The sequence below is a fragment of the Enoplosus armatus genome, chromosome 17 (assembly GCF_043641665.1).
Source record: "Enoplosus armatus isolate fEnoArm2 chromosome 17, fEnoArm2.hap1, whole genome shotgun sequence".
In the NCBI taxonomy this organism is placed as follows: Eukaryota; Metazoa; Chordata; class Actinopteri; order Centrarchiformes; family Enoplosidae; genus Enoplosus; species Enoplosus armatus.
The window spans coordinates 5,115,073-5,139,949 of NC_092196.1; the positions used below are offsets into that span (position 1 = coordinate 5,115,073).

Genomic DNA, 24,877 nt, shown 5'->3' on the forward strand with positions numbered 1-24,877 from the left:
TAAAAACGGTCTCCATAACTCATCTTTTCATGATTTGTGTTGAATTGAAAAACACTGAAGTCCTAATATGATTTCAAATACTTTAATTCTTCACACATCACGCAGACATTTGATAACATCTGTGTGTAACAGCGACACCCTCAACATTTTAGTTTTAGTATAAATTCTCATACATGTACTCAGAGAGTTTGAAATAAACTGTTTTCACCATGACAGAGATCAGTAATTATTCTAAGATGTCCGCTGGCAAACACAGAGCGCAAAACTATTTACATCAACAGCAATATGCATTAGAGCACAGTTTGCTCTACTTGACTCTGTAGAGCACCTTCCTCTGCATGCGGTGCTGAAGCTCACCCCTCCTCAACATCAGGTGGAGGACTTTGTAGATGGCATGCTCTGGATATTTCTGTAAAGTGGTAGGGAGGGACAAACGGGAGAATACAGAGATTCAAATTTAAAATTTATTACACACAATTGGTTTTCAGCATGAAGTTGCCTTTGTGTGCTGCACAAATAACCCCGTCTCATAGGCCTAGGGGGATGCCTGCACAAGCCCATGATGCAATCCACATATTTCTTTCCAAGTTTTTTCTGTTTCATGAGTGGGAAATAGTAGTTTCCCCCCCCTCTTCTCTGATTGAATGGCCATACAGGTAACTAAAAACACTTAAACCAGACCTCACCATACTAAACAAATAAATAACACGTGACTTGTTCCATTATATAATGGAAAAATAACTTGACGTACTTTATGTGCCATTTCCCACCGTTATGATCTTTCAGACTGACCTGTTTGGTGAAGTCCTGGATGATGCTGTGCTCCGACACCTGGGAGCCGATAGCAAAGCGCCTCTTCAGCTGCTTCTCAACGCGCGACACCATTTCCTGGTCCTCTTGAGAAGTGAAGCCCTCAACCCCTAGTAACAGCATGTGGTTGGAGAGATGTGAAGTACATCAAATTATTGCACAGTGTCCAGTTAAAAGAAACGCTTAACTGAGTGGCAGCAGTCAGGGTAGACACGTTGAGCAGTGGTTCCCAATTTTAGCTAACTATTTTCCTAAATGTATACAACATACTCCCTGGCACCTGCAGAAGTACCCTCTGGGGTACAAGTACCCCTGGCTAGGATTCACTGAGGTAGACGATAGGTCTAAACTATCTAACGATCTAAACTGCACTACAACACTGCAGGTACTCGTTTATGTAAAATACCACTGATGTTGAAGGTTCATGTAATACCATAAACCTCATGATGGCTCCAGTCACAAATACTACACAACAACACACACCTGAAAGGCTGCCAGACAATGCAGCGTCCAGTGTGGAGACCTGGAAGAGTCTGAGGGCTTCGTCCACCTCTTCCTCTCCAGCCACAGCCTGCAGCTTCATCTTGGCCAGGGACTCTGCGATACGCACAACGGCCTCCAGCTGCCTGAAAAAGACATACATGATTATTTCAGAGCTTTCCGGTGTCAAAAGGTGGAGTAAAACATGTCCATCACCGATGTGTAGATGTGAAAGGCGGCATGTAAAAAAAGATACCTGACAGTGATTGGGATGGAGGGTCTTTTATCGGTCTCCCGTTCATGTTCTCTCGCCCCGCTCCTCATCACCACGTATCTGTTCTTCAGCTTCTCGGCAGCCGCGGCAGAGAGCCGAGGCCCGCATTTACTGTAAGCAAACGTTCAAGCCAAAATAACGCTACTGAGCACACGACAGTTCACAGAGTAACTGATTCATGGAGTGGAAGAAAACGTCCAGCTTTTCGGCCGTCAGAAAAACAAAGCATGTTTGACTCACGTTCTGGCGTAGGCAATGTACTTCTTGAAGCTGGCCAGTGGAATCTCGCCCTCAACGCCCTCCGTCTGTGTCTGAGCACTCAGGTGAACGTTCATCACGTGACGAGCCAGCGTCTACAAAACAGACAGGTATTAAAAAAAAAAAAACATTACACTCAATATTATATGTTCCTGCCAACAGCGTCCGTCCTTACCATGTCTCTCTGCTGGTCATGGTGGTCTTTGATGATGAAGATCATGTCAAAGCGGGACAAGATGGTGGGCATGAAGTCAATGTTGTCCTCCCCCTTTGTGTCGTCCCAGCGGCCAAACACAGAGTTAGCTGCAGCCAGCACTGAGCAGCGAGAGTTCAGGGTGGTCGTGATGCCGGCCTGGGAGGGGGGGGGTTGAAATGTTAGTTCACCCTGTTAACCACTCAGTACAGTAAGGAAAGGCTTTTTTTTTTTTTTAGTAAGTACTCAAATGGGTAATACCTTAGCGATGGAGATGGTCTGTTGCTCCATGGCCTCATGAATGGCCACTCTGTCATCCTCTCTCATCTGAACAACAAAAAAGTGGTTTTGTCTTTAATCCTGGGGCACAAATGAAGTCAAAACATAAAACTCCTGCTACACAAAATCTTTTTACCTTGTCAAACTCGTCGATGCATACAACTCCGCCATCGGCCAGCACCATGGCTCCCCCCTCCATGATGAATCCGCGAGTGTTGGGGTCCCTCAACACGGAGGCAGTCAGACCAGCCGCACTGCTGCCCTTGCCAGAGGTATAAACCTGACGGCACACAACGAGCTCTCAGTATCAGTGGGGGAGTTTACATGCTGGCATAACAATTAGAGATGAGGTCTGGTTCAGATGAATGCAAAGAAAGCTCCATCAGCACAGGAGACTGGATAACTACCCCGATAGGCGAGCACCTCTCCACAAACTTGAGCAGCTGAGACTTGGCTGTACCAGGATCTCCCAGCATCAGCAGGTTGATGTCCCCCCTACGAGTGAGACCATCAGGCAGCCTAACAAAAGGGACAGGAAACAAAAGCATTACTACCCACATAAGGAGAAGATTTACTCTAAAATGTGCCGATTTGGGGCACATGTGGCAGCCTCACCTCTTCCTTGAACCTCCAAACAACAGACAGGTGATGGCCTTTTTCAGATCATCGCTGCCGTAGATGGAGGGAGCTACGGAGCGAGCCAGAGAGTCGTAGACGTTGGGAGTGGCAGCCAGCGCTCTCAGTTCCTCCTCTTCCTGTGGAGAGACTGATCCTGTAGCACCACGACCTGGAAGAAAAAAAAAAACCAACATGATCAAACTGGGTTCCATAATTCTCCTTCCTGGTAGGACACCAACACATGAGTGTGTTAATGCAGTAATTCGTCTTTACCTGCCCCCTCTGTGTCCATCTGGATGCCAACCACTCGCAGGTAGGATGCACGAATGCCCACACCAGCACTTTTCTCTTTCCCTTTGGCCTTCACAGCAGCCACTTTCTTGATGGAGTAGATACCCATGATGGTCACTCTGTTGCCTGGGACCACACGGTCACACAGATACCTGAGAGAGGGGGACACTGTTTGAGCCAACAGTCCTTTCACATTTCTAATTATAAAAAGATCTCAAAACACCATCCTGGACTGAATATGTTTCCTCCTCCTCATTGAGCTCCTCACCTGTCACAGTAGAGCTGTAGGTGACGGGGCATCTCTCCGTGAGGCACAGCATCCGGAGATTCCTGCAGGCGGAGAGTCTGGAAGTCGACACAAACGCAGCGGTCCGGGATGATGAAGTAGGGGTCCACGGGACACTTCACCCTTCCAGCATTCTCACTGAGAGAGAGAGAAAAAAAAAAAGAGACGTCGTTGGGCATAAATGTGAAAAATAAAATTGAACTTGAAGTGGAAAATGTGTCTTTGATCCGGATGGTCACACTCACTTGTTGCACTTGCGGGGCAGAGCGTAACCCTGCAGGCCTGGAGGCAGAGGGATGTCGTTGATGACAGCGCGGCAGCCGCGACACCGCAGACACACCTTGGTGGCCTTCGCCCTCACAGCTGTGGCCGAGATGATGATGCCATGCACCTTCACCAGACGAGACACCTGCTCGGACTGCGAGGAGGAGAGGAATGACTAAATGTGATCGGACGGTGGATGACAGTAGTATGAGACTATGAGACACAAAGAGGTATGTGGGGGTACCTTGAGGCCGCGAATGGAAGCATGATTCGCGTCGCTCTTCATCATGACCTGGATGTCCTGGACCGTCTCCTCCCCTGCAGGACGGGGACGGGTCACTTCATCGGCTACCTCCTTTGCAGCTTCCTCCAACTGTGGAGTGGAGCAAATCGTTGGATGAGAGTAATCATGACAACTGCTGTGAGAAACAATAAGATTTTGGTGAAAGGAGGGGGCAGTCATCTCCAAGCAAATCAGGTTTCACTGTATGTTAGTTTTTAGACTCACCAGCGGCAGGTTCTCAGAGGGCAGCTTGTACAGACAGTCCGACAGATCCTCGTCAAAGCTGGCAAGGTCCTCCATCTCCACCTCCACCCAGTACTCCCCCAGGGTGTAGTGTCTCTTGAGCTCATCTCTGATTAAAAAGACGAAAAAAGCAAAAAAAAAAATGAATATTGTGGTGATGATGGACTACTGCTGTCACACCATCAGAACAGTGTGTATGAAGTCAGACACTGTAGCTTAAGCCAACTGTTAAACCATACATGCACTTCAATGCCAGACGGGCTAGCTATCGTCAGCGAAACAGGTACAGGATTTACTGTTGTTCTTATTCAATTTGCGGGACAGACTGACAAAGCTGCAGTGAAAACAGAAGCATTTGAAGCCATGACTTTTACTCTCTAGTATAGGTCAAGCTCCAGAAATGCTGGATCCTACATTTCCCACAATGCAACTCTATAGCTTCTTTCCTTCAAAACTTTGCAGGGCAGGCTTTCTGCTTAACTCTTTAAGTCTCAAGGCCAGAGTGAGATGACCTCGATGACATCATCATCAACAGCTCCCTCAGGATCCACATGAGACTGAAAACTGTTCTATTATTATTTTCTCAGGCTGAGTAGTTCTCATGATGAATACACTGGACTTCACATGTGAAAGTGGTGGAATGTCCCTTCATTACTGATGTCGGCTTCATGAGGTTCATATCTCTTGTTTTTTTTTAGATTCATCTCCATTTCAAAGTTTTGTATACAGTCCCTAATTACAATGTTCTATTATCATCATCATCATCATCATCATTATTAACTCACCTGTATTTGTATGTGAAGCCGGTGCGGTCGGTGCCCACTCTGAACTGCCGGAGGAACTCACGGAACCGTTTCTTGATCTGGACCCTCTTCTGTCCGCCTTCATCCACGCCGTGTCCCTCTCCACCTCCGAAGCTGTCGCTGTAGTACACTCCCGGGTCGTCAAAGCCAGACATACTGAACCGGGTCGGTGAACAGAAGTGAGTGTGGTGCCGTGGACTAGTTCTTCTTAGTTAAAAGGAAAACACGGAGACTGTCAGCTGCCAGAGACAAAGCTGCTCAGAGGACCTGCTTCGCTGCAAAAACTGAACTTCTTCCTGTCTGTTTCCCGCGAGTGTCTCCTCGCGACGCCCCCTCTCCTGTCCTCTGATTGGCTGCAAGCCGTTACCGCCTGTTGCTATTGGTCAGAGCGGCTCGGCGGAGGCGTGTCTTCGATGTAAAGGCGGGATTTGTGAGCACTGATGGCGCGAAAACGACAACAGGAGGAGGAGGGGGAGGAAGAAGCAGAAGCATGAGGTGTACCAGCAACAATGAGCTACAAAGAAGTGCACACTGCAATCACAGTTCGACGAAAACACACTTTTACCGCCAATGATCCGTGTTAACGCTGTTTTTTCTTTCTTCACAGGATTTGCAGTGTTATCTGCATTCACGGTGCGGACAGTTACAGTACAATGATACTCCTTTGTGCAGTTTATTTGCTCTCACGTAAATGAGAGATGGTGTAACTATAGCTACAGATGATCAGTGAGACTATGCGTTTACCCACACGACCAAAGTCTTACATTTGAACAAAATAATGTGTATCCCCTCCATAAATGTGTAAAAAAACAACTAGACTTTGAATTGTTTTTTCTAGAAAAACCTTTTGAAAGTTATTTAAATTACACCTACTTCTTCTCTCCCTATGAATATGCAAATATGTTGTGTATCAATAACTAATGGACACAATGTGTCTCCGACCTCACTGAAAACTACATTCTCAATGTTTGTGCACAAGAGGTTTCAAGTTTCACCATCACACTTGCCTCCAAACGGGTTGTTGTGAAGTCACAACATCCTGCTCGTAGGTTCACGTCTTAATCTCATATTTGAGGTGAGCCCAGAGAAACTTTCCTCCTCCAGCAGATGATTTGGAAAACGGCCTTCTAGTGTCAAACTCACAGCGAAGCTCAACAATAAGCACAACACATTTTTGAGTAAAGGCGGACTTTATTTAATATTTTTCCATATCCAGCACGAGCACATCTGCTGTTGAGTCTGGGATAAAGGCACAGCAGGTCACCTCACGAGGAGAATGTGTTAAGAGACTGAAAACACCATTAAAGCCCCTACTGTCAGATTTCATACATGTTGGGGAGGAGAAAATAAGCATATTTACCTTCACTCCTAAAAATCTAAAGAAATACGAAATGAACAGCCCTTTTTCTTACAGTACAAACACCTGCACATGTTAGCAAACGTGCTTTATTCAGCTAAGCAAAGACAAAAATAACATTATCCTCCGTTGACCTACAAATGCAACTAATACTTCCATCAAGGTCTCGAGTAACAGCAGCAAGATCTGCAAGAGCAAGCGGTTCAGCGTTGTTCAGTTAATTCAAATGCTGAATTCCTGCTTATTTGTCCTCTTCAGGAGACGACTCCGTGCTTCCTGCCCGTCTGGATGAAAGCGTCCACACAGTGGTCGATGTCTTCGTCTGTGTGGGCGGCTGAAATCTGAACACGGATTCTGGCTTTGCCCTTTGGTACGACTGGGAAGGAGAATCCAATCACGTACACTCCTGTGGAGGGAAGGGAGGGGTTACCAGAGCTTGGGACTACGTCTTTTAAAGACTTAACATCATTTTACACCCTAAATGCTATATAACCAGTTATGGGAAATGCTACTGACTGATCTTTACTTGCTTTAGGTTGCTTTGTAACCTCTAGTGACAACACAGAGTATTTGAGTACACATTAAAACTGGTTTTGAAACTACAACTGTAAAGCCTCATCCAAGCATCATGTAACAACTCATGCCGGCCTTTCACCAAACGATTTCACTGTCGCAGACAAATTTCCAGCGTCGGAGTAAAATCACGAGAGTTTTGCTGGAGTCGGGGCGCGCTCCCGTCCTCTCGATCGTGTGATGTAAGGTGGTCTTAAAACTCAGCCTTTTTCTCGTCTCGACGTTCAAACTTGTTTAATATTGCCGGGAGTTTTTAGTCTTGGCTCATGCAAACAGTGAAGTTAATTGACGTGAAGATTGTCAACAACCAATGGGTGTGCTCCAAACACCGTCTCACACACACGACAGACGATGAATTAACAGCGTTATGAGTCTTTAACCAGTGTCTGTCTTCCAGTGTACGGCAGGCATAACACTCTGTCTCACCTAACTTCAGCATGTCATCGGCCATGAGGGAGGCCAGCCGCGCATCGCCCAGCATCACGGGACAGATGGGGTGAGCTGAGCCTGCAATGGTGAAGCCAGCCTGCGTCATCTTGTTCCTGAACCTGAATGGACGGCAGAGAATAAAATATATATATATCACAGTCACAGTTACAGAAGGATAGCGGTGTAAACGTGCACTCACCAGTCGCATCGTGTCGTTTCTTTTGTGTACGAGTCAAAATCAAATCAAGTCTGTCTGTTTTTGATATTTTGGAGAGCGGTGGGTTGTATCATGACTGTATCCAGGAAGAACCCCTTCAAGGTGAGATCAGTTGTACACCTCTAAAGTCTATTTCAATAATAATTCTGAGAAACATGATTTAGTATGCATGCTTTGTCTTGGCCTGAAGGCAGCGTGTGGGCGTTCCACACGCTGCCTTCAGGTCAACAAGGGGAAGAAACAGGACGGGAAACGTATTTATTCTCCCTGCAAATGTAGAACAACGCTGCTGCCAGAACAAATATTAGCTCATTTAGTTCAAGAGAAAAACAAGGACGTTTCTACAGGTCCTCCTCCTGGGTGTTTCATTTCCATAAATACATTATATATGAAAGACAAAGTTGTATACTACTAGGCAGAGTACATTAACCAACAGACAGACGTTTCAGAGTAGCCGTCTGTGAATAGGTGGGAACAAATACAAATTCACTGATTCAAGTCAGCTTAAAGTAAAAAAAAAAAACCCTGACGTGTTTCCACCCTGAACCACAAACGCACCTCATGGTTTTGGCCGTCATGCTCTGTGCAATCTCGCTGGAGGCGAGCAGCAGCTCCACGGCCCGGGTGGCACAGCCCACCACAGGAGGGGGGAGGGAGTTGGAGAACAGGTACGGCCGCGAGCGCTGCCTCAGCAGTTCAATGAGAGGCTTAGGGCCGACTGTGTAGCCACCTGAAAAAACAGAAAATGCATAAGACAGAGAAAGACTCCACACAGAACAGTGACATCTTGTGTATTAGTACCATAACAGCACTTTGTTAAAGGAACAGTTCCTGTTCGTTTTCTGGCGAAGAGTTAGATGAGAAAATCATCACTCTCATGTCTGTGTGGTAAATATGAAGCTACAGCCAGCAGCCGGTTAGCTTAGCATGAAGACTGGAAACAGCTAGCCAGGGTTAGGTAACTTCCCTGATAAACACACTGTGCGCTACCTGCCCGGCACAAAACAGCAGACAGACAAAGTTAGCGACCAGCTGGTGGAGAACATCTAGCAAGCTGCAGGTGCATTCATCAGAAACACGACTAACCCAACTGAATGTGTCTGCTAAATAAATGTAAACAGGCAACTGTTCGCTAACACGTTCCCCATAACAACTTATACGACAATACTGTGCCAGATGTTATGTTGTCATCCTGTAGTTGAGTTCCACACATCAATGCAGCTTTAAAGCCACATGTTCGAACAGCAGCAACAAATAGGCAGAACTTGCATGTTATTTAAGTCATAGGTCAGATGGAGACGTACCAGCTGCTCCTCCCAATGCTTTCCCCAGGGTGGAGTTTACAATGTGGACTCTGTCCATCACTCCCAGGAGCTCGTCTGTTCCCCTGCACATCACAGGGAGAAGTGCCATCAGTTTATGAGAGTAAGATACAGAGCTTGACTTTACTAAAGCCGCCGTTGTGTAGGAGTTCTTACTCTGGCGACACCTGCTGGCCACATCAACAAAAGACACTCACAAATGTTGCAGACGGCAACAAATTGTTCTTTTCAACAGACAAACTCTCGTGTCGTTACAATAATTTGAAAGCTTGCTGTAATCACATATTTCCACACAGCGGGGATAGCATGAAAATATAATCAAAGCTAACAAGAGCAAGAGCATCTTGAAGCATCTTACCTGCCCCGGGGCCCCAGGAAGCCAGTGGCGTGGCATTCATCTATGAACACCATGGCTCCGTACTGTTCAGCCAAGTTACAGATTTCTGTTAGGGGAGCCACGTCTCCGTCCATGGAGAAGACTCCATCGGTCACTATGAGGCGCATACGAGATGACTGAGGAGGACAAGGCAGAGTCCTGGTGGAGTCAGTGGAGCTGGTCAAGGTCTAATCAACACTGTAACCCTTACCTGACCCTGTCAGCTCAGTTACATGCGGTTTCATGCACCATGAAACTCACATGGACATGCTCTGAGATGAGGCCCATGAAATACTGTTGTGGTGAGCATTTATCATCATTATCGTTGACACGTTTTATCGATTTCAGTTTTTCCCTCAAAGTGCACACACATCAACTCAGCAGCTCCTCATTTCTAGGCGATAACTACAGATTTTGCAGATTGAAATTGTTGATAGCACACAGCTCATTAAAGTAACGTTAGCTCCATGAGTTGGTTGAAAACGGCAACGTAAAGCTAACACAGCCCAGACAATAAGTCAGTCCAGGTAAGCCAAAGACGCACACGATGGAGAATATGACTCACGTATTATATGCTGAAATATGAAGACAGTATATCAGTGACATAAACATTAACGGAATACACAGTAATAACATTTGTTTCCATGTAAAAAGCCGCTCTTCTAGTCCTTCTAGCACAGGAAGACGTCCACACACACACCTGAGACTCTTTGAGCTTGTTCTCCAGGTCACTGAGGTCCATGTGTTTGTAGCGCATCCTCTTTGCCCGACACAGACGGATCCCATCGATGATGGAGGCGTGGTTTAGCTCATCAGACAGCACCGCGTCATCTGGGCCCAGCAGAACCTGGTGTGCGAGTAACATGACACTTTATTGGTCATAACAGGGGGAACCTTTCTGCTCTTGCTCCAGCCTGCTGGAGATTTGCAAAGTACCTCAAACAGTCCAGCGTTGGCATCAAAACAGCTAGCGTAGAGGATGCAGTCCTCCCTCTCGTGAAACTCTGCAAGCTTCTGCTCCAGGTTTTTGTGGAGATCCTATGAACACAGGAGCGAACTCATGAACCTCCATGAGATTTAGCGGCAACACGGCTACCTATATGTTCTTATCCTTATGTGTTCCTCCATCATACCTGTGTGCCACAGATGAATCTGACAGAGCTCAACCCAGCGCCATATGTTTTGAGAGCGTCGATCCCTGCCTGCACCACCTCTGGGTGACTGGACAGCCCAAGGTAGTTGTTGGCACAGAAATTCAATATGCCTGAGAGAGAGAGAGAGAGAGAGTTTAGTGGAGAACAGGACCCCTGAGGTAAAAAAAAAGTCCCTGTTTGAGTCTGTTATAACACACTTCCCAGTTCAAATCAGTTAAGACAATAACCACTGTGAGCTACTCAAACCCTGCAATAGAAAGTCTGCCTGTATCAAAGGCAGGTGACAAAAACAGCACAGTGAAGCCAACACATCAGAACAAAGAGTTGACAGAACAAACGGCATCCAGATGAACTGAACAGAGTCACTTTCACACATGAGGGGTTCAAGGCCTAAAGTCAGAGGGCCATTCAGAAACCAGCAGAGTCAACCTCTGGCAGAGGTTCACCCTGAACTGTTAACAGAACAGCAGGCAGGTCAGAGATGAGCTGCTGAGGGCACAATGCAATTCATTACACAGCAATTACAGAGCGGAAGGGTTTCCTGTTGGAATACGTTTTTGAGAAGTTTCTGGACAGGCGTCCTAGAGGTTAGTCCTCCAGTAACCTTACATGACTTTAAGTTAACTGTTAACTGCAGTTTGAGTCCAGTTCAACATCAAGATAACATCGTGGCAGAGCGCCAACTGTCAAACAGCAAAACACTATCTGGACTAGTGTGTCCCCCCATGGTGCGTTTACGGACATCTAGGTCTCATTGCTGCCACATGTTTATATAAACTGTTAAACTGTACACTAGCACTCACTGCTCCGACTGCCGCCCACGTTGATTTGAGGACCCTGCTTGGACGTGATGATCCTCTCGGCTTTCCACGTCCCCGCGGCTCGGATACCCTCGAGCTCGTTCTCCAGCACCGCTCTGGCTTCGGCGACAGCGGCGTAGCTCCGGCTCAGAGCCGAGGCCGAGGGCCGCAGGACGCCCCGGACTGGCTTCACCAAACTCCGGGCAGCTTTTCCGAGAGACATGACGGTGGTGCCGTGTGTGTGTGTGTGTGTGTGAGGTGTCAAACGTGCAGGAGGGCTCGACGTAAGGACCGTGGAGGAGGCGTAGCTGCGTCACGTAACAAGGGTAGGCGTATGTGTAGTGGACCAATCAGAGGCAGGGGCATTTGCCAGGTGGCTTGTTTTGTCCAATCAGATTTCAGATAGTACTTACTTGCTGGTTCAGATCCAGTATGGCAGCAATATGTTGCCTAATATAAACTACAGTGTTTGACTTCATGTCCGTCTTCTTTCTTTTATCAAAACTACTCAACTCTGACTAGTTTAAAAAAAGGTATATTGTGTTACAACTACAAAAGCACAGTCCTTGTCTGGGTGTCATTATTATCGTACAACACACACACACACACAGGCACACTAACCCTGTTTACCCTCTTTGACCCTTAAAATATATTTGTAATTGCTACTGCAGAGCTCTAGATGTAAAGAATAATCACAGCTCGGTTGTATTCCAGCATCTTATCATATAAAAAAGTATGTAGCCATTATTAATCCGATTGTATGTATGATGTATGTCAAATTTTTTAATAACCTCTACTATCAATTAAAGCCTGCACAGTAATGTCTAAGAGACAGCCAAGCTGGGTCAAGGCAGTCAAGGGTGAAGGGGTGTGACATGCTCAGGACCAAAGCCACAAGTCACATCTAATTAACAGCAGACAGGAGTTAAAACAGATTTGCAGTGCTCCCATACCTGCAAAGCCATGGATTGGATTATACAGTAAGAAACCTCAATGCACTGCACCTTGAGGTCAGAATGAGAACAGCCAGACTTCCAGTTAATAGTTTTAGTTTAATATATGACAGAAGTCTGTCATGACGTTCTGTTAAACTTCAAGTAAAACATCTTCACAAGGGACTGTTGGATGTAAAAAACAAAACAAAAAAAACAACACAGTTTTCAGTTTTCTTTGACATCCTACATCAATAATGATGTGAAGCATCAAACTATTCTGTAACAGCTGAGCTTCTCTGACAAACAAGTTTACGGTGTTTGCTACTTTGACAGGGGCGTTTTCTGTCACCCATCAGCACGTTTGACAACATTCATATATCAGCAATATAATACATAATCTATGTTGCAAAAGTTGTTTTCTGTAACAACATCCTCTTTCTCTTTCAACAGCAGGAATGTAACCATATAAAATGTGCAAATATTTGCATTCCACACATGGATAAACCCTCATAACAATGCCAAGTAAAAACCGCTGTTCTTCATCAAATAACATTATTTTTAGCAGTTAAAAAACACGTTTGCTCCCCAGTAAAGAGCAGTATACACAGCTACGACCACCCTCCTCAGATATGGGTTGGAATTCCCATGTCAAATGTGCCATTCAACAGTTCGCCTAAAAGACATCTCCATTTCTCAGCCGATGGCGCAGGAGCTTCATGAGTATTGTTAGTCTGGCAGGTTTGTAGTGTAGCTTAAGACTCGGAGTGGTTGGTATCCTGCGAGGGAGTGCTCAGCGATGGCAGACGCTCAGCTGCTTTTGCTCTTTCTGCTAAAAACCTGTCAAACTCTGCAGAGGGAGAGGAGCAGGGTTAGATGAGATAACACTTCCATCAACTATCTCAAGTGAATTTACTGAATGGAACAATGGGCTAAAGAAGTAGCAAAGAGTAACCCTTCATCAACACCACCAGTCATGTTCCAAACTATTAATTATATAAAATTACTTTTAGCTATTTCACTGTTTATCCAAATCACATACTCTCAATCACATCATGTAGTGTTCAGGGGTTAAAGTTGACTCAATATTTGGATTTTTCCATATCTTTTTTTCCAAATTAGTCGAGTTAATCCACAATCTTTCTACATACACCCTGGGGACTGCAGAAGTACCCCCTGGTTGGGAGTCACAGGTTTAGAGAAGTTAGTAGTTCTTATGGAAGTTGTACTGGAAAAAACTGAAACTGTTTAAACATAAACATAAAAATAAAAATATGGCAGTAGTCTCTTTTGGAGTAGATGCTTAAAGAATGCATAGCTGTGTAGAGTTTCTGCAGAGAGGTAGTATGTGGCACCACAGGCCCAGTTTAGCCTCTAGTGCCACCTACTGGTCAAAGGCAGACATATTCAGCAGCAGATATCAGTCTGACGGGTAGAAATTTAGAGTTTAATATATTCAAGTAAAGAAAAATGTGATCAAAACCTCAAGTTGAGCCTGTAGCTCCAAGTATAGCCGGTAAATTAGACACTTCAAACACTAATCATCCCTTTAAACAGTCAAAGTAAGCCCAAGCTAGTGAGCCTTGTGTACTACACACGAAATATACAGTAAGTTTTACATAAAGCAACTCCTCAGATGCTGCAGGTGTACACGAATAGCAAATACAATAATGGATAATAAAAGTAGCTCATTCTAAAAGAGGAAGTATTAAATTGTAAAGACCCTCACCTTCACTGGTCACACCATCTGAATCCTCAAAGTCATCATACTGTGTCAAACAGAAATGTTGCTTTTACATATATATTAAAACAGACAGATATAGTTAAATGATCATTCGAGTTACTTTGCCATCAAGATGACTGTATTTATTTATTTTAGAGTAAATTCAGGAATCCAGCCATTTACCTCATCATCCAACTCTAGCCATTTCTCAATATCATCCATTACAGTGTTCTGGTTGATAGGAATCTAAGGAAGAAAGCAGAGCACCAGGATGTTCAGTGCAGTAAAATATATAACATAATAACTGGTTAACTTTATGCAGATGTAACAAAGCTACCAAACCACCAAAAAAAAAAAAAAAAAAACATACACAAAAGAAAACAAACAGAACAACCACATGTCGGTAAGCAAAGCATGACAGGTATGACAACAATGTAGCATATCAGGACAGTGCAACCCAAACATTGTCATGCTCTGTTGTGGGCGTAGGCACGAACGCAAACTCCAAAATATATCTTCACCACATATGACAACATGCGAAAATGTACCCTAACCCTAACCCAACAGGTTATCCAACAAAAAAGCAATCCAGACCACTGCAAAAGTAAATTGCAACCTCATAACAAAACCAGGAGACAAAGGGTGTGGAAAGGTGAATCAAGGTAAAACCAGGACACATTATGAACACAGACCCACCATTCCCCTTTTAATCATCCAATCTAACTTTGGAGAGGAGCTGCAGCTGGAGGCTGGGCTGCCATCCTTCATGCACAGACAGAGAGTTCATTTAGAGGGAAAACAGTTACTGAGACAAAGCAACATACACATTTACGCAACCAAGGAGCCTTTTGTAGGCCAGGTAATTCTGCACTATTTCTTGACTGAAAATCACTGGAAGCAGTGTCCCCCCCCCCCAAACTCCCTCCGACAAATAACACAGCTCAGACAGTGTTTACATTACACTGAATATCTATACAGTGAGCTCGTTACTCTGTTGCACATAAAACCTCAGAATTTGACTTGAGGTTTGGTGTCAAAAGTGTTGGGTTTCCATTGCAAACTCAAGAAAAGCAATTTTCACACTTCATTTTTCTACTGGTCATAGATAAGAACAAGCTGAAAGCTGATAAATCCTGCGACTAAACCTGTTGGGACTGTGTAAAACCTGAATTACTTGGCATCTTTGCTTACCGTTCCGATGTTCAGTAGTCTGCTGTTCTGAGCCTGAGCCAAGCCGTCCACAGCTTCACTCTGCTCGCTGAAACACATTTGTACAGTGGTTAACTGCCATGTAAGCTAATATTTTCAGTTAACACACAGTGAAATACTGGCACATATCTTAAAAAAAGAATTAGCTGGAATGAGTCGGAATTAAGCTCCAAAACAAAGATCAGCATCTCCGCAAATGCCATTCCTGAGAATTTGCTCGGGACAGAGCTGCGTGACTGCTCTGTAAGATTGTCATCTTAACATTGTCATATAAGAAATCAGCAGAATTTGCTTTGTTATTCACACAGCATTCCCTTTAGTTCAGTGGTTCCCAACCTTTGTTATCTGCTGTACCCCCACAGATTAACACTGTTGATCATACAGTATGAAATTGTTACTGTTACGAGTTTGCATTCATACTACTAATGTACTGCTAGGAGTGGCAGAAGCTGGACGTTTTAACCATTTATCCATTACTTTGAGCTAATTATTTTAAATATTTTCCAGTATGCTTAGCTAACTATTTCAACAACTTCTCCATTGATTTTAGCTAATTATTCCAACTGTTTATTCATTACTTTAAACAGTTTAGACTTCTCTGCTCACAAGTCTTCATGTACTCTCAATGGGAATCACTGCTTTACTTAATACCAGAAATACAGTCTTTGCAACCGTGTACATCTTCAAGGTCATTAAAACTATGATTTCTCGTCTTTCTGTACCTTGGGCTTTGTTGAGTTGAGACATTTGCTTTCTGTGATAATGTGTCATCTGATTCACTTGTACCTGCAAGAAGAACAGCAACAAGTTTATAGAGCACAAAGTAAGTAGAGGCATACATACACTGCAGTATGAAGGCTTGTGCACAACAATTACATATTCATTTATCAATAACTACACATAAATAATAAAAATGTATCAGACTGGAGTACTTACTCAGTCTTGCCATCTGACTGGACAAATTGTAAGCTTTTGACTGGCTGAGTGAGCTGTCATTGGTAACTGATGCAACCCCTGATTGGCTGACAGACTTGGCTGTCAAATCGAGGTCCGTTAGGTTGACGTATGTGTGGCTCTGAGGTGCAAAAAGCAATAAATTGAAAGTCCGCGATGCAACCATTTCATAAAATGATGAGCTTGTGAAGTAAGAATAAAAAAATGATTTGCGTGTTCTGTACCTTCTGTGCCGTGTTCGGACCATTTGTTATTCGTCTCTCAAACCTGTAAACAGCAGAACAAAATGATATCATCCTCTCATTTTGTTAATAAATGAGGTAGCATGATAATAATAATTGTGGCTAACCTGTGGTAGCGAGTAAAGGCGGTGTTCATCTCGTCGTTAGTTGCCAGCAACTCTTCAATCAGCTTCTCCTCACTGAGTCTGGGGACGATCTTCACAATCCTCTCTTGCATCTCCTTACATACTGTGTATAACTGCTAATGACACAATCAGACAAAGAATGTGTGGGTGGGGGGGGGGGTTGAGGGGCCAGATGCCACACAAAATGTATAAAGTACGAGATCAGTTAAGGGTAACGCGCTGTCACTCAACACGACTGGATGGAAATGATTTTCTTGCATAGAATACTTGACATTAATAAAGCCAGAGTCTGTTTTGTTTTTACCTCCAGCAGCTCCATGTCTGCTTGTTTTACCGTGACAGGATCCAGCTGACTCATCATGTCTGACATCATAGTCAGGTTGCTTCGCACCACTCCCAGCTCTGTCTTCAGCTTTTTTACCTAGAATGTCAATAATATTTCCTGAATACACACAGCTAAAACAACTCCTTGCAAAGGCAAATATTGATTTAATAAGTGTTGGAGGCTGAAATGAATTGAGAAACACAGATACAAGAAGGCGTCGAGAGATATGTTCGCGTAGAATATCCGTCTCTAGGGCAGCAGGGCCATCACCTGGCTGGGAGTGAAGGCATTGTTTCCCTCTAGGGCCAGGTTTAGCGTCTGGGGTGGGATGAGCGGAGGTTTGGAAGATAGGAGCACAGTAGGCAGAGTAGTGATAGCAGGCCCGTTCCCAGGCACAGTCTGGTAAGCAAAGGCACAGAAATGACCCGAAAGAGAAATGACCAAAGATGACAGGTAGCACCCAAACGTGAGCAGTAATCAACCAGCAATGTTTGTACCGTTTTTGGGGCTTGAACAGGTGAGTAACCGTCCAGCTCTGTCATGGGGAACTCAAGCCCTTTCCTTCGCAGGTCTTCGTACACCGACACCACACCCGTCAGGTCCGGTGAGCTACGGAATGCATCGGCCCACGCCTTGATAGGGAAAACCACAAATCACTACCAGACTGTAGAGCAACACTAAATATAACACAGTGTTGCCAAACATGTAATGTAGCATTTCTTACCTGTACGATGCTGAGCACTCTGTCATGCAGGACTAATGGAGGGTTGTTTTTCGGGATGATCGACCGTACCAGAACCCCCTCCACAAAATCCCGTGTGGTCACCAGGATGTGAAACCTGTTGCCGCAGTTCTTCACACAAGTCTCCAGGACCTAATATCAGCAGGAGACGTGGAGAATCAGCAAATGCACTCAAGAACGTACGGGAACATAAACCGGGTCAACAGGGCGGTGGCGGAACATGAGGGTGACGAGGGCACGACACTCACAGTAAGCGCCAGCATAACCTCCTTGGAGTTCTTGTTCCCCACAATCCTTTTCTTTATGGCTCTGACTGCATCTCTGGGTCTGTAATCAGAGAATTTTCAACAGTCAGAGGCATGTAACCTCCAGAAGACCAGTTAGTTCCTGATGCTGACAAATAACACACACACACACACACACACACACACACACACACACACTAACACACACCCTTCCTCTGAGCTGTTGATCATGTCGCAGATCTCCATGTTGAGGGCCCAGTCATCTGATGGCAGGCTGGAGCCGGTCGCACACTCTGCGAAAAACAGGTGAATATACACGGCTGAGTAATATGAAACTGCAGACTAAAATAAATGCTGTGATTAACAGTTTACTCTGGAATTTATCCTATATCTTGCCTTTATGATTATTAATAAGATAATTTTTTTTATTAATGCTTAATACATGTGTTTTCACAATATAATAATAATAATTTCTTCTTAGCAAAACAAATACATCCTAATCCTAAAGAAAAAGACACATGTCCAAAGATGATACATTTTTGATATCAATAAAAGAACCCATGTGTGTATTATTTTTTTTAATTACTAAAACAGTTAAACGTGACTAACAGGTGTTATAGTGCACTAAGACCATCATAAGTATAACAGGAAAAGTCTAAATTCAGTCAGAATTCAGACACATGTTGGCTCTGTTGGGTCTAAATCCTGTCAATGTGTGGCGGCACTATTACAGTTTTTAAAAACAGGTTTAAATACTACACGATAATAATGCATAGATACGGAATTAGGACAGATGGGTGAATGTATTTAGTATTTTTGTAGAAATCTAGGTTGTATAATGAGTAATACTGTATCTACTTTCATTAAATCTGCTCAAGTATTTATCTTAATGCCTAACAATCAATTTCCATCAGTCAGTGAAAACACATGTGCGATCACTGGGCTGCAGGCGAATATGCATCAAATTTAGGTCAAGAGGATGTCGGCCACTTTTCGTCCCGCCCAGCTATTGGCAGGTTCAACGGACACAATAACAACCAATCAACTTGAGCATCCCAGCATGTAGGTCCCGCCTCTGCCTAATCATTGTTTAACGAACGCGTCAATCAAACCATAGTCCGTCGCTCCTCTGTCAGTCTCAATACATTTCGCTCGGATTCACAATTATAATGTATTGACTTTATACACGCGTTATCTCGTGCAATAAAAACAATTTCTAATAAAAACGGAGAGGCGGCTCCACAGAGCGGTAGGGTGCCGGAGGCTCGCCGACTGCGGCAGAGGTGACTGAGCCCGACCGAAGCGTTTGGTTATTACAACGTAACCATGTTGTGTTGTGGTTATAAAACGGCTCACCTATCCGTTGTCCCACCGGCGTGCTGAACGGGTTCCCCATTAAAAACTCCATGTTGATGAGCGGTGAGGGCCCAGCGAAGCGCCGACGTCCCCGAGCAGAGCCGTATGCTACGTCAAGCCACGCTCGCTCGCTCGCTCGCGCAGACTGCCGCGGCTGCTCACACAACACGGCGGGGCACTAGTTGAACTGCGTCACGGTTTAAAGGGAACGCCGCCTACAATTAGGCTATCAGACCTTCAGTGTAATGATGCGAGTGCTGTAGGACCGCCGCACTCAGTGCCTCTGCACTCACCGCTGAAACATACACTGCTCTTTATATCCAAACGGCTCTGCGATGATAGTACTGTTACTGCTGCATTCCGGGATGATGTAACCGCGTACACGACGAATGCGGTCTGTTACTGTGAAGACTGGAGAAACATGAACTGAAAAACGTATGAAAGGCGATATTTCAAATGAACTGTACTAAAATGGACACAGAAAGTCCACTTATATTCATTTGTCAGTTAGAACCCTTATGAGATTGAGGTCCTCATTGTTTTCCTTTGATTACCTACCCTCCCTATTTAAAGGCAACAAAATAAATGCACAGAAATTAGCATATATTTTGTGTCTCATAAGTCATATGGGCTATGCATGAACACATATATATATACACACACATTTTGCTTGCCAAATAGTCATTCACAGGCAAAGAGTGCAAGTAAGTTATCACACACAGTGATGTTACTTATGTTTGGGGTCCAACTCCCTGTTAGGCCTCTTTTAGGAGCAAACTGTTATGAAACTACAAGACCAAGAAATGGAAATAGACTTATTTGGGATTTGGGAGGGCTAGTGCTGCGTAAATAGTCGTGATCTATCGTGGTTATTCAACATGAAAATCCATTGTATTAAATGTTTTACAGCTGGTGTCTCTGAGACCGTTAACAGAGGTAATGCATCATTTAATGTAGAGAAAGATGAAACATACAACAAAATCATGTTTATAAGTAATTCTCAAAAAATCAGAAGTCGTAAAATATCAAGGTAATGAAACAATGGTCTCTAGGACCACACAGCATTAGGGTTAAAGGGGTCTCCATTGATTTTCTATTCCACTCATAAAGTGAGTTTGTAGTGTGGGTCAAGCTCCAGAACCGTTTTCCATAATGCAACTAAATAGGGTCTTTCATTATGATGATATAATCAGGGTTATTTTTTGAACTTTGGAAACCTCCACCTAAACCACAGCAGACGGGTTGACTGGTTCTCCTCAAGACAAATACACTGAACTGATATAAAATGTCTAAAATTGGTGGTGTGCCCTTTTGGCACTAGAAGTACATTTATACAGGATGTGTTGCTGAAAAACAAAAATTCTCAACATAAAAGTCTCAACTCAAAGTCCACTACTTGTTCTGGAGCTCTCAACCCTATCACACGGTCTTCATCATACATTCTAGTCTCCATCCATGCTGGCTTAAAAGTTGAAACTCGACAGTTTATTCTTGACCTTCGTATTGACAAAACTATCTCAAATCAATGTCCACAAACTTGCTTGCGCTGGGGCTTTTTTTTTTTTTTAATCACACCACAATGTCAAGCTCAACTTTTAAGACATAGACAGGAATCTGCAATTACACGGCAACTGAACAAACTCCATCTGCTGATGAAGACCATGTGATACGGTTGAAAACCGGTGTTTCCAAGAGTGAACTGTTGTGTTTTCTTTGGGCAAATATTTACCTTCATTATGGTTGACTAGGCCTTAATGGCAAAACACAAGACTAAGAGAATTTGGATAAGTAGGATAGTTCAGGACATTTCCTCCATGCTTGTGTTGTGTGGTTCTCTGCCACATGGGCGCACTGTTTGATTTCACATTTCACAATATCAGGTTATACTGCCTGAGGCTTTCTGTTGACGAGGCTCAGTTTCCAACCTCAAAGCAGACAGCTGTCCTGGGTCCCTGGAAGCTCTGGGCTTACTGGTTTGTGCTTATTTAAGTGAACGTTTGATTGGGAATATGCAACATTAAAGCACAATGCAAACCTTAAGGTGCTGCCTGATTTCTTACCTGATCTTGAGGCCCTGTCTTGGAATGGCTGTGTGTGTCCAAATATATTTTAAAACCTTCATTATTTCATTGTATTGTGCTTTTATGTTGCATATTATGAGACTGATGTTTAATCAAAGGACCACACAGTGGGGTTGGGTTGCTTACAGTAAGCAAACACTCCTGTCTGAATATTTATATCTATGTCACATATTCATTGTAACCTTTTAGACCATTTACAACAACAAAAAAAATGCAAAGACTAGTTTGCTGATTGCCAACAAATGACAGACTGTTGACTCTCTGAAATGTTACTCTCAGTGACACATTGGTTGTGTTGCATCATGGCCTTGATGTGAACAGTGCAGTAAGCAACAGAAAACATACCTTTTACTCTCACTGCTGGTGAACAACCCACTCGTCTGTTTACACCAGCGGACATGATACAGTTCTGCCCATTAAAAAACAGCCACATGTGGCGCGTGCGAGTGATCACAGAACACATGACAATGCAGGCGGCATCCTTTCCTTCAAGACAATATGTTTTACTTTAAGCGTAAGGTTTTCCATAAGGCGTCATCCAGCCTCACAGAGTTCATTGTCGGATCTCCTTGCAGAGACAGGCGTGACCCTGTGGTCTTTGCTCTGTGTGAAAAATCCAGGTTTGTCTGAGGTAACTGCAATTACATCTCTTTCATAATCCTCTGAGTAATGGTTTCATATTTGTGCATGGGTAAATGTGCCTGCAGTTATGCTGCTGCATGTTGCCCAACAAGTCTGTTTTACCTCAGTGGTTGCTATGCTACTGTATGAAGACAAATGCATGCAATGACCAATCACTCATTTCAGTGGGCATCTGTGTCATGCATTCAAATAAACTTCTCATCAATAAATACTACCTGTATGAATGTTTTGTCTTCCTCCTCCATTGACATAATTAAACCTTTTCTCTTTTTACCGTTGTATTGTTTATTTATGTTATTAGTATTGTTTCTGCAGTAATTATTATCCTTAATAATAATTATTATTATTATCCTGCTATTACACAGTGTTGATATTGGTGGAATCTGTGTTATTAACTCATGAGTGATTATTGCTAATAACAGGAAAACCAGTATCAGTAATAAGTGTATCATCAAAGAGCTGTTTTAGTGACAGTTTTCTATTGTGGAGACCGGTACTATGGACATTGCCGGTGAATATTTTCAAAGTAAAGCGACCAAATAAAAGCAACAATCATATTTATTGTTCTCTTGTGGTCACAGTGAGAGACAACACCACGTTCTTAGTGGGTATGATACAGATGTTTATACTGACTACCATTATCTTTAAAAATATGAACAAGATCATTCATAGTGTTAGTACTAACGTCAGTAGTATCCAACTTGCCACACATAAGCAACTGGAAATGTTGGTGTGGTGTGTCAGACATCGTATCATCACTGTCAATTTGATCAACAACTGCAAACAAACTGATTCTGTGCAATTCAGAAGCTGGTCACTGTGTGTAAAATCGTATTTCTCCTGCAGAAACTGAGCCACAGTCCTTTGCTGTGGGACAGTGTGTTCAGTATGTAAAATACGTTTGCGGTCGAGTTATTTACACTGCTGACAGAGAAGTCATATTTTAGACACCAAGTGAGAAAGGTTTGGCTCCATCCCACCCCCTTTCCCCTTCTTTCCTACACCAACACACTTCCTTTCCCCCAATATTTAAACCTTTTACCACTCTGTTGTCTTCCCTCTCACAGCTCTCTGTGGCTGACATGTACTCACACAAAGATCTTCCATTTACTTTCCCTGGAGTAAATGTCAGACAACTAACTGCCTGGGGGACAAAATATAAACTGCTGGAGGGCTATGCAGCCCTAACATACATGCACAGCACCATACATTGATTTCTGGGGTCATTAAATGCTTTCAGAAGTGAAGGCAAATCTGTAAAGAAGAAAGAACCAAAAAAGACAGCACAAAGTCTTTAATTGGCGAAGCATGATATCACCTTCCCAGGGACTGTTAAATGTCTGAGCCAGTGCTGCTTAGAAGAACAAGCAGCTTTTTCACTAGCATCCAATTAGAGTGGGTTGGCAGTAACTTGTCTATATTCACAGTATGTAGCCCCCTGATTAGTCTTCTTGGCCTGCAGATTAAATACAGTGGAGAGCGTTGCTCATGTCTGTTTATCTGCAACCAGCTGTGACGGCCTTTATCAGCTGCCATGAGAACGGCACCAGGAAACACACCGCATTACTGCAGGAAAAGAGGCTCAGGGAAAAGCCTTATGTACAGACTGTAGTGCATTATTGAATGTCTTCCACAAGGTAAAAGGGAATATTGATGAAAGAGAAAAGCATGCGCATGTCCATAATTTACTACTAAAACTGAAAATGCTCTATCAGGAGCCATTCTAAGACAGTGCTCTTGCTATAGGGGGCCAATGCATCTCTTCGTGTCATGGCTGTGCAAGCCGGGTGGCAAAGGAACACAGGGAACAGGGGCCCAAATGCAGACAGCTGAGGCAGAGCTTGATGCAATAAGATGATTTAATTAACGAAACAAGGGGGACAAAGACTTACAGAATAGTGAGGCCGGCCGGGAAAGGCAAACAAATCCAAAAGTCCAAATTCCATAAAGTTAGGTCCAAAACACTGGTAGGGCAGGCAGAAAGAGGGAACCCAGACATGAAGCACACAGAAACATTACATACAAGGAACTGGCAAAGAACAGAGGACTTGGACCGGTACTAGTAGTGAGAACAGGTGAGCAGGTGAATGCAGGGCTGATGGGGGAAGTGAGAACAGGTGAGCACGTGAATGAGGAAGTATGGTGTAAATGTCTGGGGGCATCTGGTGGACAGCTTGAGAATGGCAGGTCTGGGGAGGAGGAGAAAAAACATGGCCTCACTCATCTGTGGCTGCAGGGTGTGTCATTGTTTGTGTGGGAGAGGTGAAGGCAGGCAGCTGAGGTAAGTTGTGTGGAATTGAAACCACGTGGTTTTCCCCTCACCACATTAAACAATAATAACCCCAACCACCACCACCACCACCACCACACAAACACACACACACACCACCATCTCATCCCAGCAGTAATACACAGGACGGCGACAGGATGCTCAGGTTGGGTATTTAAGTCCTGGCCTCCACTCTGGCGACAAGTTGAGATACTGTCCAACATTAAGCCATAGCTTAGATTATATAAGCTGACAAATCAATGACGAAAGTAATCACTGGCCGCAGTCCCAACGATGTTACTATAATACTACAGCAAGCGGCAAAGGGAGATTAGCAAGTGTAGTTTGTTCCCTCAGGACATCTACTCTTACAGTGTCTAATACATCACAAATGGATAGTCAGAGCAGCCATAATAATATCTAATTACCTTAATTGGACAGAAACCATTAGCATATCTATAACCCAGTCAGCTCCCCCGCTGCAAGACATATAAACACAGTATTTCACCGTAACAAATCACATAATAATATAATACACATCTCTTACATTATATGCCTATGAGAATATGAAGATTAATGCAGATCATCTTTCCTAATAGGGCAGACATACAATATACACATGAAAGCACAGGGGAGGCTCACATGTGCATCTACACACACACACACACACACACACACACACATAGAGGCAGGTACAATGCTCTGTTTTGGTCTGGACAGTG

The 24,877-nt window shown here is 43.9% G+C and overlaps 3 protein-coding genes across 5 annotated transcripts; all 3 read right to left on the reverse strand.

Annotated features, from left to right (window-relative positions):
- Positions 1 to 94: 94 nt before the first annotated feature.
- mcm5 (minichromosome maintenance complex component 5) lies at positions 95 to 5,305 on the reverse strand. Its single transcript, XM_070923306.1, has 16 exons — positions 5,065 to 5,305; positions 4,262 to 4,388; positions 3,998 to 4,126; positions 3,735 to 3,907; positions 3,472 to 3,627; positions 3,186 to 3,355; positions 2,910 to 3,081; positions 2,702 to 2,813; positions 2,431 to 2,574; positions 2,277 to 2,342; positions 1,998 to 2,174; positions 1,805 to 1,917; positions 1,547 to 1,675; positions 1,294 to 1,436; positions 793 to 920; positions 95 to 409 (listed from the first exon to the last, which is right to left on the reverse strand). Exons 1-16 carry the CDS (start codon positions 5,235 to 5,237, stop codon positions 308 to 310), a joined length of 2,214 nt encoding a protein of 737 aa, XP_070779407.1. The 5' UTR covers positions 5,238 to 5,305; the 3' UTR covers positions 95 to 307.
- A 954-nt stretch (positions 5,306 to 6,259) lies between these two features.
- On the reverse strand, positions 6,260 to 11,540 carry gcat (glycine C-acetyltransferase). 2 transcript variants are annotated; one of them, XM_070923311.1, is made up of 10 exons: positions 11,308 to 11,540; positions 10,940 to 10,962; positions 10,490 to 10,663; positions 10,293 to 10,394; positions 10,057 to 10,203; positions 9,339 to 9,493; positions 8,963 to 9,045; positions 8,217 to 8,388; positions 7,439 to 7,560; positions 6,260 to 6,845 (listed from the first exon to the last, which is right to left on the reverse strand). In XM_070923311.1, exons 1-10 carry the CDS (start codon positions 11,531 to 11,533, stop codon positions 6,694 to 6,696), a joined length of 1,356 nt encoding a protein of 451 aa, XP_070779412.1. In that variant the 5' UTR covers positions 11,534 to 11,540; the 3' UTR covers positions 6,260 to 6,693. The 2 variants fall into 2 exon arrangements, with proteins under 2 accessions (XP_070779412.1, XP_070779413.1); XM_070923312.1 differs by lacking the exon at positions 10,940 to 10,962 and having other exon boundaries at positions 10,490 to 10,620; positions 11,314 to 11,540.
- Positions 11,541 to 12,342: 802 nt separating this feature from the next.
- On the reverse strand, positions 12,343 to 19,295 carry tom1 (target of myb1 membrane trafficking protein). 2 transcript variants are annotated; one of them, XM_070922733.1, is made up of 15 exons: positions 19,164 to 19,295; positions 18,016 to 18,100; positions 17,811 to 17,889; positions 17,545 to 17,694; positions 17,318 to 17,452; positions 16,800 to 16,916; positions 16,478 to 16,608; positions 16,353 to 16,395; positions 16,111 to 16,249; positions 15,897 to 15,960; positions 15,157 to 15,223; positions 14,662 to 14,727; positions 14,149 to 14,211; positions 13,972 to 14,011; positions 12,343 to 13,092 (listed from the first exon to the last, which is right to left on the reverse strand). In XM_070922733.1, the coding sequence occupies exons 1-15, from the start codon at positions 19,213 to 19,215 to the stop codon at positions 12,998 to 13,000; spliced, it is 1,326 nt and encodes a 441-aa protein (XP_070778834.1). In that variant the 5' UTR covers positions 19,216 to 19,295; the 3' UTR covers positions 12,343 to 12,997. The 2 variants fall into 2 exon arrangements, with proteins under 2 accessions (XP_070778834.1, XP_070778832.1); XM_070922731.1 differs by having other exon boundaries at positions 16,478 to 16,611.
- Positions 19,296 to 24,877: the final 5,582 nt, after the last annotated feature.

Excerpts from the sequence above, each read along its gene's own strand:
- mcm5 (XM_070923306.1), bottom strand. The coding sequence starts at position 5,237 with ATGTCTGGCTTTGACGACCCGGGAGTGTACTACAGCGACAGCTTCGGA. Across the intron at positions 2,175-2,276 it reads AGACCATCTCCATCGCTAAG|GCCGGCATCACGACCACCCT; the intron begins GTATTACCCATT and ends CCCCCCTCCCAG. Across the intron at positions 921-1,293 it reads ATTGTCTGGCAGCCTTTCAG|GGGTTGAGGGCTTCACTTCT; the intron begins GTGTGTGTTGTT and ends TGCTGTTACTAG.
- gcat (XM_070923311.1), bottom strand. The coding sequence starts at position 11,533 with ATGTCTCTCGGAAAAGCTGCCCGGAGTTTGGTGAAGCCAGTCCGGGGC. Across the intron at positions 10,204-10,292 it reads CCAACGCTGGACTGTTTGAG|GTTCTGCTGGGCCCAGATGA; the intron begins GTACTTTGCAAA and ends CTCGCACACCAG. Across the intron at positions 9,046-9,338 it reads TTCCTGGGGCCCCGGGGCAG|GGGAACAGACGAGCTCCTGG; the intron begins GTAAGATGCTTC and ends TGTGATGTGCAG.
- tom1 (XM_070922731.1), bottom strand. The coding sequence starts at position 19,215 with ATGGAGTTTTTAATGGGGAACCCGTTCAGCACGCCGGTGGGACAACGG. Across the intron at positions 18,101-19,163 it reads GCCGGTGGGACAACGGATAG|AGTGTGCGACCGGCTCCAGC; the intron begins GTGAGCCGTTTT and ends TGTTTTTCGCAG. Across the intron at positions 17,453-17,544 it reads GAGTGCTCAGCATCGTACAG|GCGTGGGCCGATGCATTCCG; the intron begins GTAAGAAATGCT and ends TTCCCTATCAAG.